Source organism: Opisthocomus hoazin, chromosome 9, assembly GCF_030867145.1.
Source record: "Opisthocomus hoazin isolate bOpiHoa1 chromosome 9, bOpiHoa1.hap1, whole genome shotgun sequence".
Taxonomy (NCBI): domain Eukaryota; kingdom Metazoa; phylum Chordata; class Aves; order Opisthocomiformes; family Opisthocomidae; genus Opisthocomus; species Opisthocomus hoazin.
In genome coordinates, this window is record NC_134422.1 from 39,877,706 (window position 1) to 39,898,805 (window position 21,100).

The 21,100-nt window shown below is 41.5% G+C and overlaps 1 protein-coding gene across 1 annotated transcript in view; it reads right to left on the reverse strand.

The window, feature by feature from the left end:
- Positions 1-12,811: 12,811 nt before the first annotated feature.
- CALCRL (calcitonin receptor like receptor) overlaps positions 12,812-21,100 on the reverse strand; it is a 68,365-nt gene continuing 60,076 nt past the window's right edge. The window contains exon 13 of the mRNA XM_075430274.1: positions 12,812-16,898. Within this exon, the coding sequence (XP_075286389.1) occupies positions 16,677-16,898 (222 nt within the window). The 3' untranslated portion in view covers positions 12,812-16,676. The remainder of the gene's footprint in view (positions 16,899-21,100) is intronic.

A 21,100-nucleotide genomic window follows, 5' to 3' on the forward strand; every position in this document is an offset into this window, starting at 1 on the left:
GGGAATATTTTCATTTCTTTAAAAAATATAATTTGAAAGATAACTATGTTGGGGTTGGACTAGATGACCTCTAGGGGTCCCTTCCAACCCAAAACTTTCTATGATTCTATGTCAGATATTTTTCCAACAGCTTAGTACTTTTCTCTACTAATTTAAAGAAACAGGCAGAATACAAGCCAGTGGCCTTTTGGACTGTCCGTTGCAGCAGAGTACATTTTGACAGCTTCTCAGCGCTTCAGGTGTGTTCCTGAACACAAGGTGAATGTAATACTACAGGGATTTAGCTAGAAACCTAAAAGAGGAAACAGAGATCGTCACAGAGGCTCAGAACAGCATTGGAAAGAAACAAGTATATCAGCCCACAGCTAAATGATAATGTAATTTATGATACTGGATATAATAATCTTGGGAAAGAGGTGAATGCACAAAGATTTCTTAGCAGGTCAAAGTAAGCGTCCTGCCTGCCTCAGCTGACAGAGTGTATCGATTCCTTTGGAAGGGTGCCTTTGTGGAGACGTTTTTGCCTACCCTAGCTGCATGAGTCAGCAATCTGACACTGCTGCTTTGCAACGGGCTGAGAGCTGGACCGAGGTCTTGGTGACTAGTCGGAGTCGTTCTGTTACTGGGACAACAAGCGTAAACTTCAGCTGTCTGGAGACCTTCCCAAGCAGAATACTGGCACAGTTCTGCTATAAGCAAAACAGGAGGTTTGCAGCTTGTGCATCACAGACACTAACAAATGTTAGTGCCATTGTGAGCAGATAAAAAAATACATTTTTAATCTAATTGTGTTGGGCTGGGAAAAAAAAACTGTCTCGAGTCATGGAAGGGCCACGTTATTTGAAACTGTCTGAAAGGAAAAAAAAATCTATTGCAAAAATGATCCTGGCAGATTCTTCTTCTTTCCAAGAGTAGACAGATCAGTGTTTTAGATACAAAAGCATGATCTGCTAATTGAATATAAACCTGAAATAGTTTAAGGATTTGAGTGCACTGGCTAAAGGGCAAAGCATCTGTTTGCTTTGAGTAACATCAGAAAACACAAAGCAAACCCACAGTTGTCTTATTTTGCCTAAAATATGAATGCTGTAGTCAAGATTTTTTTTATGAAATCTCAAACTACTGCCCAGGTGAGAAAATCCAAAATGTTATTGACGATGTTAAGACGGTTCGCTGTTATCTTTTGAAGGGTGTTATATGTATATGTATGCTATGATATCATTGATGTCTATGATATCATTATGTATGTTAACTGTTATCAGATTAACAGTACTATATAAACTGGGGGAGATGTTTGTTTAAAGCAAATGAGGAGGTGCGTATCTTCCTTAATACCAGAAATTAGACACATTTAAGTAAGCAAGTCTGTGTACTGCAGAATACTAAAATACATGAGAAAAACTACAAAGTAGGCATTAGCTGTTTTTCAGCTGAAAGGGGTCAGGACACCCACTAGAAGGGATTAACCCACCCCAGTAGATCTGCCTTCTTATATCCAGTGTGTAAATGGAATGGGATGGAAACACCTGACGGTACGGTTTCGCTGTGGAGAGGCCGGCGTTGTGGGAGGACAGTCAGCTTCGGGAGGGCAGCTGGGGCTGGAGCTGTGGGCAGCAACACGAACTGCTGAGGCACAGTTCTTTAAAGTCCATTCCCCGCTGCTGTTACAGGCTCGTTGTAAACCTTAAACAGTGTGTTTGGAGGGAGTTAAGAAAAATGAATCTATCCAGAGCCTTTGAAAGATGGCTCTAGAACCGAAGAAAACATCTGGTAGGAAAGCAGCAGTTTGCATTTAGAGCATATCTGAACGGTAGATGGGACTGTGTTGTTTATAAGATAGACCTACAGTGCAATCAGGGATTTAAAATCAGGGATCTGCACCAGCAATTAAAGCATCTGTGATGAGAATAGCTTTAATCTACTGAGTCTGAAATGATGTTACATGTGGACAAAAGCAAATGTTGGGGGAAAGTAAACCCAAGGTATGTTGGCTGTAATGGCAAAAGACCAGTGAGAAGGGAATATGGGAAATTGTAGCATCTCAGAATTTTGCTTTTTTTGTCCCGTGTTTTTTGACGAGTGCTCTGTATTTTGATTCTGTGTTCCATATTTTATCACAGCGTCTTAAAAATAACAGCCTTCTCCCGGCAAAATCATTTTTTAGTGAATATCTTCAACTTGTTCTAAAAGGAAGCATTTCTTCCCTTCACTACTTCCTGAATATTTGGAAACTGTCATGCAGTAAATAAAAAAAAAAAGATTAAATGGATTAATTTCTTAGAGGGGAGTTTAGTTACTGTGTTTCTTCCGGAGTGACGGAAATGGAGTTTAATCAGTAACATCTGTTTTACTGCCATTTGATTTAGAACCTGATCTTTCATGTACTAACAAACCACCGCCGATGGAGACCCCAGCAGCCAAATGAACAACCAGCAGCAGTTCTGCATCCTGTTCCGCGTGAAGGGCGCTGATTTGCACCAAAGAGTGCAGGTCTGGTGCATTTCTGTCAGACTTCATATGACAAATTTCTCTCATTTGGAGGTAGCCCAGCAAACGACAAAGCATCGTATACCTGAGCTTGCAGAGGTAAGGCAGTCTTGAAAATTTCAACAGATTTGATTGCTTGGAGCTTTTTGCTGATTGAAAGCTTGTCGATTAACGCATTCAGTTGCTGTTATAGCAAATCCCATTGAATGAGTGTGACCTAAATTGAGAAGAGAATGGGTTTGTTTCTTTGTCTCCAAGTAGGCTGCCTCTTGGGTCAAGATTCTGATGTCAGATATGCTGAAGTATATTGAGTTCAGCAGAGTTACACAGGAATAAAGCCAAAGTTACTGGGGAATTGGCTGGAGTAAATAGCCTGCTTTAAGACTCTTGCAAACACGGTTGTAATTTCTATGATTTTGTGCATTTATAAAATACAGATACACCCACACACAGACCTCTAGTAACACAGTTCTTGAAGGCTTAAAAATATAAGTTTCTGCAACAAGTTTTTCATTGTGTCTTTTCTTTTGTCTAGAAAAATGATAAGCTAGTACAGTACATGTTAATTATCATAACTATTTGCTGAATGGTGGGTCATAGCAGATACGGAGTCATATGGCAACTGTACAAGAACAATAATTTTTAGCACAAAATTATTAAACAAAGATTCTTCAAGGGGATGCTGATTTATAGACCCAAAATATGCCCTGGAGTCTTGGAGAGCCTTATATTTTGCTTCTGCATTAGCTACTGATGGGACCACTGTGCTTGGAAATTTGCCAGAGTAGATTTTCCAGAAAAATTATTTATGGTTAAAGTATTTTGTTCCAGCACCAGTACAGCAAATTGAGAAGAAAAAGGCACAACCCTCTTCTATTCTGGAGGAACGGTGTCTACAAGGGGAGATCTGGAAGAAGTAGCCTGGAATAGATATTACAGCAAAGTGCCAAAGTAGAAAGCACTTGCTGATGGGTACTGTCACAGCTTTTAAAAGAAGATATTAGATGTTGAAAAGAACATTTTGACTCTTACAACAGAGCCAATATAGACTCAAAAAAGGCAAGAAAACTAAATAATCCAAATATTTAAACAAAAGATGACCAGAATATGTTTGGCCCTGTTCAGATTCACGTGAGAGGTGGAAATCTCAAGGAGCTCTTCTCTTGCAGATGTCCTTATGCGGCTTATAAGAATAAGAGAATAATCCAGCACCAGGCAGCGTCAGCTAAAAAGGATACTGGAACTAATTTACTGTCAAGGTGGCTGGGTGGTCACAGACCTTCACTGAACTGACAGGTAAAAATGAGTCTTGTCATAAGTATTTAGCTCTGAGAGTTCAGGTCCTGCCTCCAGCTTTCTGAATCTCTGGCAGGACAGGTGCAGCTCTATTACACTCCCCTTGCAGGCTTTGGTAGGGCTGAGGCTCACACCTGCTTGTGATTGCAGACTTCACAGGCAGCTAAACTCCTCTGCAGATGAACTGACTTTGACTTTCAAAGCAAAGCAGAATAATTTTAATGACACATAGTTGGAGGGAATATAATATTGTAATTCTCTATCCCATGGCCATGCTAAGTATTTACAGATGATGAAGAAAGCTTGCAAAAATAAAATGACAAGTTCAAAGCAAGTGGGGAGAAGCAAGATCCTTTTTGCTGAATTGTGCTTTCTGTCATCACTGAAATGAAAACATGCTGCTCGCACTGTTAACTTGTTACTGAAGGGATCTCATATTCTCAATTTTTAAACAGCTGTTTATACTGAGAGGCAATTCTAAACATCAGAAAAAGCCTCTCCCTGCATTCAAAAGAACATACTGGATCGTATTTAATGTATCTTCAGTATATCCCTTGAGCTGCATTGATGATGAGACAGTAATATCTGCCAGGAGTATCATTTCAATCTAAACATCACTCTTCTGCAAGGAACTGTAATCTTGGACCTATAATTGTCAAGCAGCAGTGCATGATCTGAACTGTCCAAAGTCACACTGGGTCCAGAAAATAAGATTCACCACATTATCACAAAGATTATTGCAGTGAGACAGCAGTGATAAAAACCCTCTAATTTTAGCAACAGTGGAACATATTTTTGCCAGGTACCCCTCTGTTCTTTCCAGTTGCACCCCGAAGCCAGACGTACACATAGTGATTTTATTACGTCACATCTTTCAGTTCGTTGTGGGCCTGGAAACATAATACAATAGGCCTGGAAAAGGTAATAATTTGGGTGTTAGAGTCTTCTGAAAGCACTGTTAATTTGATTTTTCATTGTGTACTTCAGTGTACTTCAGACCATGTTCGGTCCCTTTGTGGTTCTTCAGTTCTTCACGTTCTTCAGTAAATGGCAATTATTTGCGACTCGAAGAAAACTATGATTCTTTAAGCATATCTTGGTAAACACACAGCCTGTCCATCAGTATGCACAGACAACCATCATGCCCTTGGTTAGAAAACACACCCCTACTGTCAGTTTTAAAACCTGATGCTTTTCCTGCAAATAAATGCTCTGAAAGAAATATTTAGGACTTCAAAGACAGTGCAGAACCTATAGGAAAGTTACGGCAAACCCAGAGGCTGCAGGGTCAGCTGGCCAAATGCAATCAAGCGCGTTAGTTGACATCTATGGCCTCATAGTGGTTGTTGAGAAGCTGGTGAACAGAACATGCCAACAAGGTGTCCCACGGGTAGGCCACACAGATGCTGCTGATTTGTGAATGTGATGGCAATATTAATTCAAGGGTTAGGTGGAAGCAAGCAGGGCAAGCTTGGTGTTTTTAATTTATGATGATGCACGTCTACATGTATTTAATCCAGACCTGTGCTAGTTCTGTGCAATGTTGTTAGTTACAGTTCAGAGGGAACATTGCTAGACTAGTTGTTCTCATTAGACTCATGTATTGTTGTTTTCAGCTGCAACCAAAGGAGACATTCTTAAAAAAGAAAGTATTTTCAATCTTTAAAAATATCGTGCTTAATTCTCGACAGTGCTTAACCTTTAAAAATATCGTGATCTGTTATAGACAGGTTGGTCTAGACATCTTATTTAAACTGCTTTACTTCAGTCTATGGGAACTTTCTTATCTAGGCTAGGAACAGGAGAGAGTGTTTAAACTCCACAGTAAATACCTCTAACAGTAAATATTGCTTTAGCAGAAACAGCAATGATTTCTTTATCTTGGCACCCATTGCAGGGAACTGGGCTGGATGGCTAAGGAGTGCATCATGTAGAATCAGTGCAGTTAAAGCCAGATGATATGATGTTGTGAATAAAAGAAGGTGCCAGGGGACTTAAGGAAGGAAAAGCAAAAAGAGATGAGTCTGTAAAATTGCTGCTCTGCCCTTTCTCTCAAGCCTGTGGGTGGTGCCCGCTGAGGCTGATGGAAGAAGCCTCAGGCTCCCCTGTAACTTTGCCTCTCGTCAGCGTGTGCGTGCCTGGAAAGCAAGAGAATGGCTGTAAATAGAGGGATATGCAATTTTTCTTTATTCTAAAGTGCAATTCTTCTGCAATAAAAGGAGAGAGACTCTTTTTGGAGTTCTTAAATCACCAGCAGTCCATATCTGTACAAGTATGGGTTTTTGGAGTTTTTTTTGGTAACACTGCTCCACAGGCTTTGCATGCTAATGCTGTCTTTGTGTATTTGCAGCACTGCCACTGGCCCACAGAGCGTTCATACCGTCTGCGTATGTTCAGTAATTTTATGCTTTATTTATTTTATGCTTCTGCTGGATTAGAAGTATGATGAATTCTTAGATTTGTCTGGCTTTCAACTTGCAGCTGCCTCTGCATGTAGAAACTGATGGGGATTCCTTCTCCCTTCAGTTGTTTCAACAGCATTAAAAAGGCATAAACGGGGAATGATTGAGGAGAAGGCCAGAGATTCCAGAGCACGGCGAGGCGAGTACAGCCAGAAAACCAGCTCAGTGCATTCTTCCTTGCAGGAAGGCTCAATGCCAGTTATTCCCCAGTGCCAGAACAACTTTACGGAGGAAATGGGCGTGCGTTAAAGACTCTCTGAGGCTTCGCGTCCTTCGCTCCTGCGCCAAGTGTACCTCAGCTGAAACGGAAAGCCAGTGAGTGCTGGTGACCGGCCTGCCGCCCTCCTCCTGTGGTCCCTGCACGGTCGGCGGGGCTGGGGCAGAGGTGCCAGGCTGGGGCAGCAGTACCGCCAGTTCCCAAGATGCTGGGTGATAGCTGGCGGAAGGGAAAGGATCCTGCGGGGATGTGGATACCCGCTGGCTGCTGGTTTTGGTGAATACGAAGAAATGAAGGGAGGGGTTTATTTGGAGGAATAAAAAGAAAAAATCATCTTGATGCCAGTGAAGTACTGACGTCTGAGGTGATGGGGAAGAGAGTAAGCTGTAAAACTCAAAATATTTTGCTAGAACTTACATAAAAAGCGGATTTTTCCACTTCAAGTGCTCTTATTTCTAAGAAAACACATTACATGACTTAGAAAATAAATCATTTTCCATTATGTAATGAAATAACACAACTGTATGTAGTGCTGTTATTGTCTGCAACAAAAACACATTTTCAGAATTGTGGTGCTAACATGTTTCCATTTTTGCTTTTAATATTTTTCTTATTTCTGTGAAAGCTTCCTGATTCAGCTTTCTTCATTAAGAATTTCATATATTTCAATTACAGATCATTCTAATCACCATTTTAATTACAGCTAGAGCAGGCTATTTGCAGCACTCCTGACTGTTAAAAATAAGTCCCTGTGGGGAAAAATAAGAAAAAAAAGAGGTGATTAGCTTTAAAGGAAAGTGAAAAATAGCTACTGTCATTTTCCACTATCAAAGAGAAAGGGAAACATTTTCTATACCTCGTAGCAATTGCAGACCTGGACTGGAAAAAGGACTGTTTGGGTCAGAGTCTGAACCTTGAATCTGAAATTGAGTTAGTTTTACCACAGGCATTTGCTATGAAGATTTTGAAGGAATCAATATTCTGACTTTCTAAATTCTTGTAGTTAGGCCATGGCATCATCTGGGTAAAGAGCATCATGATTACGTCTAACTGAGAGGCTTTTGGTAAGAGAGTTGCCAATATGAAAAACAAGGCAGCACCTCCGCACCGTGGTACAAACCACAGAATAGTAATACAACTTTATTACCATTTGTCAGGTCATCCGAGATGATGTTCTTGTCACAGATTCTTGAAGTGTCCGTGGTGACTCTCTGCCCACAGAAACAGACCCTTGAACAAGAAAACCCCTCCTGTCATCGTCTGCCCGAAATGCGACGGAAGGAGCCAGTGCCTGAAGACAGCTCCTGCAGTCCCTTAGGAATCACGAGGCGGGCGTCCCTTGTGAGTACCAGAAACGAAGGGGGCTATGGACACTGTTCTGTGGGGGAGATGGGCCCAGATCCTTCTGGGAAACCTAGCCAAATGCGCTTCCGAGCCCCCTGTTAAATGCACGTATTTGGCTCACGTTCAAGGTTAGCTAACTAAAATGTGATGAAGTGTTTGTGTTCCTAGCTCTTCACTGATGTTTAAGGTCTTACATCGAGTGGAACCTGGGGGACAAAGTCGTTATCATTTGTCTAAGTCTACAAGTATGTGGTATGAAAGATAAAAATACTCTGATTTTCAGCCTTTCTGAAGCACATCTATAAAAATAGGCACAAAATAGTTAATCCTGCTTTTGTTTCTTTGCTTTCAATCCAATATACCCAGCAATGTTTTTATCATCATGTTTATTGTTGTGTATAAAATAGCAGAACTTTTTGATAAGTATTTCTGCTCAGTGCAATGTACTTGTACTAACGTCACAAGAGTGTTCCCTACTCATTCAGTATTTTGTTTTCCTATACATATATGCAAAGCTATTGTTTGTACAATGCACTGTCCCACCACGGAGCAACAGTCGGTGGGGACCATTCTTCAGAAGGAACAGACCTGATGGCCATGGACTTTACTGCGCTGAGTCAAAGACACCACCAGTTCAGCAGCGATCCCGATCCACTGCATGGAGAAACTTCAAGAAGCGCTTTCTCGGCTACAGACACATATTTGTCAGGTTTCATTTGCAAATATCAAGGTAAGGAACTAAACAAATATGTACTTGTATTCAAGCTTCTTTTCTGCTTTCATAATTTGTGCAGTCCTTATGTATGTATGTGCTGTAGAACTCCAGCGTGCACGTTTTTATTTTGGGTAGCACTAAAACTGAGTTTAGTTTAAAAAGCAATCGTAGATGTAGCTTGGCTCAAATGAAGAATGACCTGCACGTGGATGAATCTAAGTTCTTCACTTAGGCAGTATGTTTTAGAAGTTATTAAAAACACACAGCTGTGGGATGACAGATAATAATTCTAATTATAAACAGCGGGCTGTCAGCTCTGAACTCCCAGTCAGGCTCTTGTTACAGCTCAGAGACGGGCTCCCGACAAAGAGAATGAGCGCAGTGTATGAGGATGAGGTGACAGGGAAAAAACCTTTTGCTTTGTTCATTGATTATTGTTTATAGGAGTAGCATATGTAAAAGTAGACCTTACTCAGGCTGTTCTGAGAGATCTGAAAAAGGTTAACTCCTCTTTTTCTAAGGTTTTTGTGTCCAGACCTGTGTTTGCACGTGTGCTACAGGGATTTTGTGTGGTTTTGCTAGTTCAGTATAAGTCATAGTTATCCTGCTGCTCCTAAAGGGTTCCTAAACTCCCCACTCGTTGCCTCTGGCCTGGTGTAACAGCTGGAGTTGTAGCTCTGCATGCCCTTCTCAGCAGCCATGCGCCTGTGAGCTGCGGAACACACGTGGCGGCGCAGCCACTTGTGCTTCCCCCATCCGCCACCTGCCCGCTCTGGTTTCAGGCGTGGCTCTGAACACAGATTGCTGCGCTGAACAAAACGGGAGGTGATGCAGAGTTTTGTGTTTAGTTTCAGCTTGGCCTTGCTCGAAAGGTTAGCGGTGACTCGCAGGGAACAGAGCGCCCACGCTGCCGCCCAACACTGGCTGCAGGAAGCTTACTCACGTTGACCAGGGCTTTCGTTTTAATTCTGTTACTTTAACTTGAGTGTGCAGTAGATCAGCTTGTAGGCTTACTGTTTGCAGTGGGAATTACTCACTTTGGCATGCATTTGGTCCGCTAGTTCAAAGTGAATTTTGTATTTTCTTTGCACATATATTTTTAGAATCAAATAACCATAAAAACGTGGATTAGAACTTTTACTTCAGTGGTGACTGCCTTGCCAAGACCGTGCAAGATACACTAGTGGAGCACTCAGAAGGCATCTTCTTATCTTGCAGGGAGTGGGAAGTTTATCATAACTGACTGGTGTTCTGTGGCAGTAGGTGATACGAAATTGGGGGGGGTTTGATTTTATTGTCTAGCGGATTTCTTGGCATGTCTAAATACTCACAAGGCTACTTGTGCTGCAAAAGCATTTCTTCTTTTAAGCTTATGTATAAAATGTAAGAATCACTGTTTACTCTTCTCTGTGGAGGTAAGGATGATGTATTTTTCTTTCAGGAGCAAAATACCGCCTTTACAGGCTTTTAGGCACACATACTCCAGTTGCAAATGCTACTGTGGCTATCTTTTGTCTTACTTCTCTGGGCACAAGGACAAAATGTTCTAGGCATAACATTCGGATTTGGGGGATTGGCTTTACTTCTTTTTCTCTATAGTTACTTATATAAAAGTATAAAATAATTGTTAAATGTAACAGTTTGAACTCTGTATATGCAGATACAGAGAATCTGTATCACCGTGAAGCAGTAAGTGGTATTCGTAGGTACTGGTAGAAACCAGTAAGCCATATGCTTAGCTGGAGTAATAGCCATAAGCTAGTATTAGTGGAGTCTGTAACAATTTCCACTGACTGACACCCATGCCTAGGAACTAGAGATCGACGAAATAACCTGGCCTTACCGGCTCCTGCTCAAAACTCAGGAACAGGAGATGGTGCACTGCTGATCGGCCATTCGCACATTTTAAATATCAGTATCATACGCACAGCAGTATTGAGACCCAGTATTAAGATCCCTGTGCGTTCAAATATTGCTTGGCTTAATTAGGCAGCCTTGTTTTCTTTTTTCTGGAGTACATTTCTTTAGCTCAGGGTTGCTTATATGCCTTAGTGGAAATGAGATTTCAGAATGAAGATCTTTTAAAGCCCCGGGACAATGATTTCTTCCTCTTCCTTCTCCCTCAATCACTACCACACATCCTTCCCTGACATCCAACCTCCAGAGGAGTCTGTCTCGCTTAAAGCAACCAGAGGCATTTTTAAATTATTTTTTTAAAGGTTTTAAAAAATAATTTTCTTTAGCTTGCCAAGAAATAAACAGAGCTAGTGAAGTGAGCCTTGCCCTGCTGCCTTCCCAAGTGGTTACAGCTCTGTGTGCAACGAGAATATATTCTCCTTTCCGTTACTGTCTTTGTCTCCTAAAAACACCACCCATAAATCCCTTAAGCTCTGTAGTCATTGTTTTTTTAAAAAGTGTAATAACCCATTTATTTATTCTTCTCTTTGACCACTTATTCACCCTCATACTTTCATTTTCCCTGAAAAGTTAGCTGCTTTTTTTCTTTTTCCCCAGAGCTGCCAAATAGCTGAGGTCCTCCACCATTGCATGTCCCAAGCACAACGTTAATCCAGCCACTGGACGCAGGATACAGCCCAACATTATCACTGGTGAAACGACTTCGTCCAGCTTTCAGCTTTTTCACACGGACAACGAGGTAGGAATTCTTACTACTAGGTGTGAAGAATTTGAAAAGCTCTAGCTGTCAAAAATAAAAAAGAATAAAATGTGCAGTGTACTTACCATCACTTTTTTGCAGGTTTGGTAGATACTATATACAAATGATTGAACTAGTCAGTCATAGCCTATTCCAGTTACAATTGTGTGCCACAGCTCAGCAGAACTGAAACTTAATTGTCAATTAAGGTAAGAGTTCTAGCTGTATTCCTGTCTGTTGTGGGTTATGCTACCTCCCCTTGGGAAAGAAGTTGAGGATGTACGGCCATGGCAACCCTTACTCTAGCAAGGCCTTTAACAGCAAATAAATTAGGAAGTGTTAGTTTGTTTTTTGTTGGTTTTGGGTTTTTTTTTTCCCCTCAGCTGACTCTTTTGTGCTGTCTTAGCTTTTAATCTTACATCACCAGGAAACTGTAGAGAGTCATCTTCTGCGCTTGTTTGTAAACCAGATCTCTGAAATGAGGAAATTCAGGCGAAGTAAGTGCAGCGTTGAGCTGCTTTTCACGGCGATGAGCTAGCTAACAGCCAAGACCCGTGTTTGTTTCTGTACCTGTAACTATTCTAGGCAGCGGTCTCCTGTCTGCCTTTTAATAAAAGGCTGCGGAAGAAGAGGAGTTTGCTGGCTCTTCTTGAGCTGTGATCCGCACCTTCGGGTCACCCAGACATGAAGTCTAGGAGCAGCGGGCTGAGACCCAAAACAATGCAGACAGGTTATTCTGAAGTCGTTTTGCCAGATCTTTTAGTAGCAGCTATGGTAGAAACTCACTCGAATGAATAAATAAAAAAAAACCGTGAAGCAGCATGTTTGACTCTGGAAGCAGGTAAGCAGTCCAGCTCTAAATTTAAAGGCACTTGCTCGAAGCCGTACACAAAGAACACCTTCCCAGTTTTGGGTGCCTGAGCAAGTTAAACAGCATTCCTGCAGATCACATTTGACAACAGATGCCCACATTTCATGTGTCATGGCTGTACATAGCGGCACGCTTAAGCCGGTCAGCTCATGAAACTTAGACCTGGAACAGTGTAGGGAGCCCCGAGCTGGCCCAAGGTACCAACAAATTACAATGCTTCCGCACTGCTGCACCACATCTGGCTGTGCCCAGCGCCGGTGCTGAACTGCGTCGGGCGGCGATACCTCACCTTGCAGACAATGTGCCCGTGTGCTTTGGCATTTCCCCTCTCCATATCCCAGTGGTTTGACCCTCAGCCAATACCACCCAAAAGTTTAGCAGTTACGTGGTGGCAGGCAGCTCTCTGAAGCTGGAGGATTGAGTACGCAAAGAACAGACTCAATTCCACAGCTGCAAAGCACACCTTTCACAGCCTTTGGGCAGACAAAAAGGGAGGCGGGGGGAATCTCACTCATTTTTTTCTATTGTTTTGCTTCTTGTAGGTCTTACAGAACACCACACCTTCTGCACGGACAGGTCTCTTTAGCTGAGGCTCAGTTGAGCACCACGTTGCAAGGAACACACCTAGACTCATGGCATGAAGAGGCAGATTTGCTTTAGTCTCTACTCTGCTGCCAGCTCATGATGGAACAGAAAGTTTGGCTTCTTAACACAAGTAAGTATTAATAACTTTTTAATAAAAGGCAGATTCAGGAGACAAAGAAAATAGGAATATGACACTTTTGAGTAAATAATTGTAAGTGCAGCCATCTTCTATTGTAATCTATGCAAGCTTCCTCCAGAAACACAACACCCTACCATGCATTAAAAATGTAAGTATTAAATAAACAAAAAAAACTCCTGAATAATTGTTAGTAACTCTATGTAATTACTTTCTCCCGGCATTAATATTTAATTAACACACAGTTTAGACATCCATGAAAGCTTAGTTTAGATCAGCTTTGGTATTTCCTTATTACGGCACAAGAGATCTGAATAAATGTAGTAGTATTTTATTGATCACAAACATACTTCTGTCAGCAATTAAAATGCATGATGATGCATATGAACAAAGTGAAAATAAAGCACAACCGAACAGTAACTTCACATTTTTTCCATTTCATTCTTAGTGTAAGCAATAAATACAATGCTATAGCTTCTATTAATCTTATTTACATAGTACAATACTCCAAAGTTGCCTGGTTTCCAGCCCAAATGTTTCATGACATGAAAGGAGTACGTGTTGCAGCATTTCTGCAGCCAGTTACTCTAGCAGATCGTCACAATGAAAACCTACATGGCATAAGGGCTAACGTTAAAACAAAGAGAAAAACCAACTAAGGGGACCCTGCCATGGAGCTCTGTATTAACTGAAGACAGTAGCATTAAAAGGAGACATTCCCTCTCGTAGAATACTTAACATCCTGGTATTACAGATACCAAATATATGACAAGTATTTCTGTAGCCCCTGTAGATTGATACGATTAATCCTTACTAAATAACAAATAAAATAAAGAGCAAATAACAACAGATAGCTGTTTGCATGTTCAAAGGAATCTCAGAGCCCTACCAAAACAGAGTTTACTTCCACCCCAGAGAATACAGATAAGGACTACAACATTCTGTAAAGTAGGAAATAAGACAGGAGAAATCAGCGTAAAGATTGGATTTTAATTGATTGTGACAGAAAAACATTTTCAGACGCAGAGCCTGCTCGTGGTTGTGTAGGAACTGAAAAAGGTGAGGTAGGAAGACAAAACAGGGAATTTAGGTTTTCCAATGCCAGACAGGAGGCAGGTTAGTTAACCTCAGGAGGAGGGAGAAATGCAGCTCTTCTGTGCCACGTAACCCTCCACAGCCACAAACCTGTTCTTGCACATCCACCAGGACGTGTGTTTCCTTTCTGAAGTGCAGACAGACGTGTGCCTAGAAGCCTGCTATGATTGTCCACCTAGAAGTAGGATGATTTCTGTGGACAATTTTTCCTCCTAAACTACCATTACAAGTTTCTCTAACAGAGAACAGGGAGCAATTAGCAACTAGCACTTTGCATTAAATGATAAAAATTTATAGGCTATTAAATTTGAACTGCCTAGCTGAGAAGGAAGCTTAATTCCGAACCTAATATTGCATCACACTCTAAACCGTCACATAAGTTTTAATTAAAACAGCCCACCAGGTACTATTGCAATAACTGTCGGACAATATGCCATAAAGGACTTCAAAGCACCTTTAAATGGGCAGATATCTGCCTGGCTTTGACTCTCGGCTGGTACCCACCAATTCTGAAAACGGAGCTCCAGACAGACTTACAGCGGTTGGTGGTCTGGTCCCCCAAGTGTAAAGCCACTACACCAGAGCAGGGATTCTCTGCACCACTGACAGTTTCAGAACATTGCACAGCTTTTAAGTAACACCACCTAGATCAGCAAGCGGAGTTGTAACCTCTAAACAGGTTGCAGCAGATACCCTTACTGTGTTCTTACAAGTTAAGAGACTGTGACATCTGTCTGCCAGTTCTCACACTGTTCTGTTGTACAGAATCCAACCGCTTTTCACAGCATCCCCACCAGTCAACCAGCCAGCCAACAGAAGAACAGAAATCTTGACTTGGGCATCTTAGCTGACATTCTGTATTATGAAACTAAATCATTAATAAAACATTTTCTAAATTCAAACTCCAGACACGAGAACTGTAAAAAAACTAGAGAAAGGTGCAAGTGGTGTTTTTCGCATCCTCCTAACGTATTCCTTCTAAATGCAAAGCATTTAAAGCCTTATGAAGTCACAAACCAATAAACACTGTGACAGCAAATTAACTAGGTGCTAATGAAGCTTACAGAAAGGCTACTGACAAAAATGTTTAAATGTTAAAATCAAGTTGTTCATATATAAAATTAAGTATTTAAAACTGAAGTGGTCTCAGAACTGTCTGTCATTTTTTTGACTGGCTTACACGCACCCCATCTACATCAATTAGCACAATAATCTATCAAGCCCGTCATCTACTTTTCTTCTACTTCCTTTTGTTTTTTCCCCAGTTGAAGTAGAGTTAGCTGCAAAATGAACCAGTGAAACATTTTTTAGTAAGACTTTTCTAAACGCACTTCATATCGTGCCCTCATTCTTGAGCACTTTTGTCATTTCACTTAAGAAAACTACTATTTCTTTAAAGCACAAAGATTTACAACAGAGATTGCTATAGTTAGACACATTTTCTCAAGACCTTCCTGACAATTTCGTTTTCAGCGAGACCATTATTCACCAGTCAAACCAAAGAAACAACTTACACTGTTCTAAGCTAATTCACTGAGATAGAGATTCAGAATAAAGCACTCCAAAATAATATTAAAATTCTCAATCTATAAATGTTTTGAACCTTTGTAAGACAACCTTTATACTGGATTTTCCAAACAATGACGATGACTAACATGATTTTGCTCGCTTAGTCTGAATCTCATACGCTGGCTTTACAGGCAGCATGTTATTTGCATTGGGTTCAGTCTTGCTTGCTTTTCTCAGACCATAAAACGAATCAAAAATTTGCCCCAAGAATGAAGGAATAAATTATTGAGCATATGGCCAGGGAAATACTTAAAACAAAACAACAACATGACCACAACAAATTCTGCACATGATCTTTTCCCAGTTGAGTACATTCCTTAAGCACGCAGTGAAGTTCCATCAGCTTCCGTTACGTATTAGTGTCTGGAAGGAGCTCCAGTTATTCAGGGCACCGCTTTTCTTCCTGGCAGTAAGGCCTCATTGATCTGCTCTGTGTTAAAGCCAGGAAGAAAGTTCCATAAACCTGAGGAGGAGACACTCCTGTATATGCAAAAATAGTTTAAATACAATTGCTCAAAGCTGGCTGTAAAATATCACATTGCAGTACAGGAGTAAGTAGTCTCAGACTCGCACTAATGTCTCCAGGCTTGATTTAAAATAGTGGAAAAAAACAGACTGGCCAAATCCAACTTACCCGTCGATATCTTTGACCAAACCAAGCCATCGATAGCTTTGAGTCTGTTCTCTTCGACTGCCTGCTGGGCTCTTGTGACAGTCAAATGCTGGACACAAAATTAACCTGGACAATCTATTGTTATTATTGCACCGACTTTAACCATTTTCCTTTGTTCTGTTTTAGACTGAATTAAGACAATACAGTATGGTATTTACACTCTAAGATTCTATAGGCAAATGAAGTGGCTTCAACACAACACAGTCTTATACAAACTTCCAAGAAAATAAGAAATCCTTCATTGATTCCCTTGGTACAAAAGAATTGCCAGCTTTGTCTACACAGTAGAAACTGAAGAGGCAAAGTTTATATCCTCATAATAGTGCACATACATATATAGATATATATGTACAGATGTCCATACTATATAGACACACAGAAACACAAACATATGTATATATGTTTCTATATACATACATATGAAAAACTTGTTGGTTTAGTTTGCATCATTCAGGAGAAAACCATATCCCAAGTCAGGTAAAAATCTTCTGGCCGTGAAGTCATTAAATGAAACTCGGAGTCCATGGGCTACAAGGGCAAGTGCGCTGGCACACCCCCAGGCTTTGGCCGTCAGCCATACAGCTTTTCCGTTTTTAAAACAACACTCTCCATGTCATGGTAGCCCTTCCCGTTCAAGTGTTCGCTGGTGCAGTCGTGGTTGTAGCTGTAGCCTTGAACATCGCTGATGGACGAGACGGTGTAGGAGGCAGTGCGCATCGCGTCCGAGTGGCTGAAGCTGTGCTCAAATTGGATTTTGTACTGGTTCCAGTGTCTTCTCAAGACAGCTTGGACCTATGCCAGAAAACAAACAGAAATGCACATAAAACACTTGGAAAGCTTCATTAGACTTCATTAGGTGAATGATTACCATAATAAACGTGTCTAAGCAAATCAGGTAGTAAGGCTCAGTAATCCTGGACAATGGGGGTACCTACAGGTGATCCATCACATGAGATGTTCCGAAAGATTTACAGTTTAAGTAGGCCTTGTTCTTTGGCAAATTTGGTGCAGGATAACTGCATTTTACAATTCTAGCGTACTAGTTGCTCCAGAAAAACACTGATTACAGGAGGAGCAGCAGCAACACCATTTTCTGCTTTTTCCCCTGTGGACTGGAAGTCCAGCGGGGACAGATCAGATTCACAGGTGAAAAAGGTCAGTTCTAGTCACCCTGACATTCCAAAGGCTGCATCCTCAGCAGCTGTGAATTCTCTCGACAAACCATAATTTACTCTTGGTACAGTTCTGGCACAAAGAAAGCCTTTCTTAATTTCAGACCATACTTTAATCAAATGAATAGACGGACAATTTCCCAAACTCTGTATTTCTATCAGGGTTAAAAATAAAGCTCATAAAATAGCTGAAGGCCCCGGCTTGTTTACATGTCTCCACTGAAAGGATGTCATGTTTACCATAGCCTTCCTCTCCTACAATGTGGTGAACCACCTGTGCCTGCTGGGTTGATCAAGTTCACATTCATGAAATTCACAGGGAATTAGTCTTTCCGTGACGACGCCGAGTGAGGAATGCTAAGAACCGTAACAGCTATTGTTGCTAATTTTGCAAGAGTTTTTTTTTTTTTTTTTTTAATGTTAAAAAAAACCTGCTCACAGATCATGAATCTTTTTAAATTCCTTTTCAGCCAAACTTTGTACACAAAGAATTCCTGCATTGCCTGGCAAGGCCCTGACTTCCAAGAAATGCTGGGGGGACACTGACACTCACATTTAGCCGGCCGTGCACCCCAAGTCGCAGGCCTCATTCACAAGCACGACCTTCATTCCCCTTTGTTACATACAAAAGAACTAAACAGAGAACAGCGATTCCCCCAGCTCAATGCTGATACTGTGGGTAAATATTTTTAGGATTTTCCGTATGTCTTCTGGGCTGCTTTTGTGTTTGCTTTACATTTCCCTAACACAATGGCTTCTTTTGTCTAATTATACTCTGGCTTTAATTATGACAAATAAAAATAAACAGAAGAAAAGGGTAGACTTCCTGCAGTCTGGTAGCAGAGTCCTCTGCTTAAAGGAGAACTTCATACTTCTCCAAATCCTTACAAAGAAAAAGGGTAGGGGAAGAAGTATCAGCTGAGTAACATAAGAAATTAATATTTTAGGGCAAAAGAGATCTTCTTTTATGTTCAAAACCATTCCAATCCACACAAATCACCTAAACACAAATCTACAAACACTGATGAGAAATCAAGCATCTTCATACTTCTGAGTATCTGATCTTATTGCTTTTCATACCAAAATCCTGTATTTATGAGTCTAAACAGAGAGTTCTTGTTTGATCACAGGAAGTTTTTCATTAATTAATTTACATTACATAGCAATATATCGCCTTAAATCTTCACATGGGTTAAATCCATTTCCTGTAATCCCTCACAAAGCCAAGAGACAAGGTGTATTCAAAGTTCCTTCTTTTCTGAGAAGGAAGCTTGGAATTTGTTTCTAAATCATATCCATCAATCTGTGCCTATCACTAAGTAATGTTCCCTTTGTTCTCCTTTCCATGGTCAATTACCTCAATAAGATCAGCGTTTTATTGTAGATACACACTCAAAAAACTACATATTGAGCAATTTTCACTTCAGTCAAGACAGGGAGAGCCCCAGGCACTGCAGCTCAGTGGCTTAACCAAGGTCAAAGGCAGCAGAGCTGGGAAATAAACCAGACTCACCAAGTTGCAAAAGCGCCTTGCGCTCAGGTCCTCTCCCACATTTCCTCCTGGCTGCTTCAGTAACACTTGTTTGTTTGTCTTCTTTACAATTGTTAACAATATTTGTAAACCCGTCCTAAAGGTTGTCTGCCCCCATAGCTCAAGAGAGCCACCAGCATCCCTACCAGACGAGTGCCTTCGGGCTGCTCTACGGGAGAAACCCACCCATTCAGCTTGCTCTCTGTCCAGTGACATTGCTACGAGTCGTGGGTCCCGTAGGGGCAAACACCGTTTCCTCTACCCCAGCGCGCTCTCTCGGTGCACTCCCAGCCACGCCAGGTATTTCTGGCTTTCTTCCCTAAGCCTCTCTGTTACTGCGGAGTCAGGATTTCACCTCAGTCCCACCGAGCGTCTGTTCTTGTAGGGTGTTACAGTCTTTCATTTACTAATACTGTCTTTCAGTCTTCTCTAAACCTTCCAATCAATCATTTCTAGAAGACGATGGGAAAAATCAATGCGACAACTAATTTTTAACACTAATTACACTCTAACAATATGCGTGTCTACCCATGACGTAAAACCAGAATTTTTATGGCTGTGCTCAGCTTTGAGCAGTTGCGCAGAGCTGTAAATTCAGCTTAGGAGGGGTAACACTTTGTTACTTTGTTATAAGAAAGGGTATTACCCAATGCATTTAGCAAAAAACGTAATGCAATAAACATAATTGTGTTTCTCAGTCATTAACAGAGATGCCAGCTCCAGCTGGAAGATTCTTGCTTTCTCACCTCATCAGTTTGTAATGCCTTTTTTTGATGAATTTTCATGAAGGGCTCCTCCCAGTCAGCTCTCTGATGTACGAGCACCTTGGTGGGCAATATAGCACAATCTAAACAGCTCAGCAGCCAACAAGAATTAAAAAAAAACCCCACAACACAACCTTGCCCATTGATAAGGGGAGTGTATCGTCCTGCAGACCTGAGACTGTAATTCTTACCGAAACATTTCTATGGACTGATTGAAGGAAAGAAACAGACCCAAACCCCACAAACCTTTCATGGATAATGCAGGCCATTGGTATCACCTGGTATTAACAGCCCACTTGGAATCTTTCTATCGGTTTATCAGAGATCTGGGACCAGCTTCTGCTCTGACTGCAGCCTGTGTCACCCTCAAGGCCTCCGACTCAAACTGGAAAACATGACGAGGGAGTCAAGCAGCACCTTACTGTGTGGGATGCTGGGACATAAGTGGAGCATGGCTGTCCTTAGGAAGCCCTGCCACGGGAGCTAAAGATGCAGGGTTTGCACGTACACCCTTGTCTGCAGGAGGTTTGGGACCAACAGCTGCTGTGCATATTAGCACTGGATTTGACAGACCACCCCTGGCTGCGCAGCTCTGGAGATGTTCCTCGGCTAGAGCCAGCAGGACACATCAGCTTTTTTTCTTACATTTCTTCATTTCTTTTCACTAGAGCTCTCTGCTAGCAGACCACTTTTATTCCCACAAGCCACCACTTGAACAGGGTTTGCCTCTTCACGTTTGGTACAGAAAACATTGAAAGGTACTGTAGCAGGTGGGAAATGCGGCGCTGTAGGCAGAAAGAAATCAGTGCTTTTAGCATTTTTAAATGCTAATACCCCACTGGAGAATCCTTGCCCCACTGTCACTTGAAGTGTCAGTTCCAATATCAGTATTCACCTTTAAAGCATAGACTTGCTGCAGCCACGCAGCGGATGCCTCGCATTCTGTAGCGTCTCTAACGAGCTGTTGCTGCGACAGGGGACGATGCAGCAGCATCTTGTACACAACAGATAAGCCACAGTTGCCAGCTTTGTTCAGGCAGCGTTACGACGGCCACAGCTGGTAATGGCAACAGAACACTCGGGTGCCTGCAGGCTCCTGCGCCAGGAGCAGAATCTTGTCGTAGACAAAGGAAACACTTTTTTGTCTGTGCAGACATTTTTCCTGACTGCACTGTCATTCTGCCTCCGGATTTCCTTACGGATACGGTTGTCTATAAAGCATTAAGCCCCTTCTTGAACAAGGTGTAATAAAAAAAAAAGTGAGTAGTGGTCACTGAAGCACTGAACCCTTAATGGTTTAAAAAGCATAAATTCCCACTCCATAGAGAGCAAACACAGGCACGTATGTTTAACTCACAAAGTGAAGGCACAGGGTCTAAAAATTGTATGCCTAAATTAATAAATGTTGAAATGGCTACATCCCCCTTTTAACATTATCCTGCGGCAGATGTGCAAGAAGTGATTCATCTGTTGCCATTGGCAGGAGGGGTGCAAGAGCTTGTCTTCTGCCACTGACGAGCACACGGA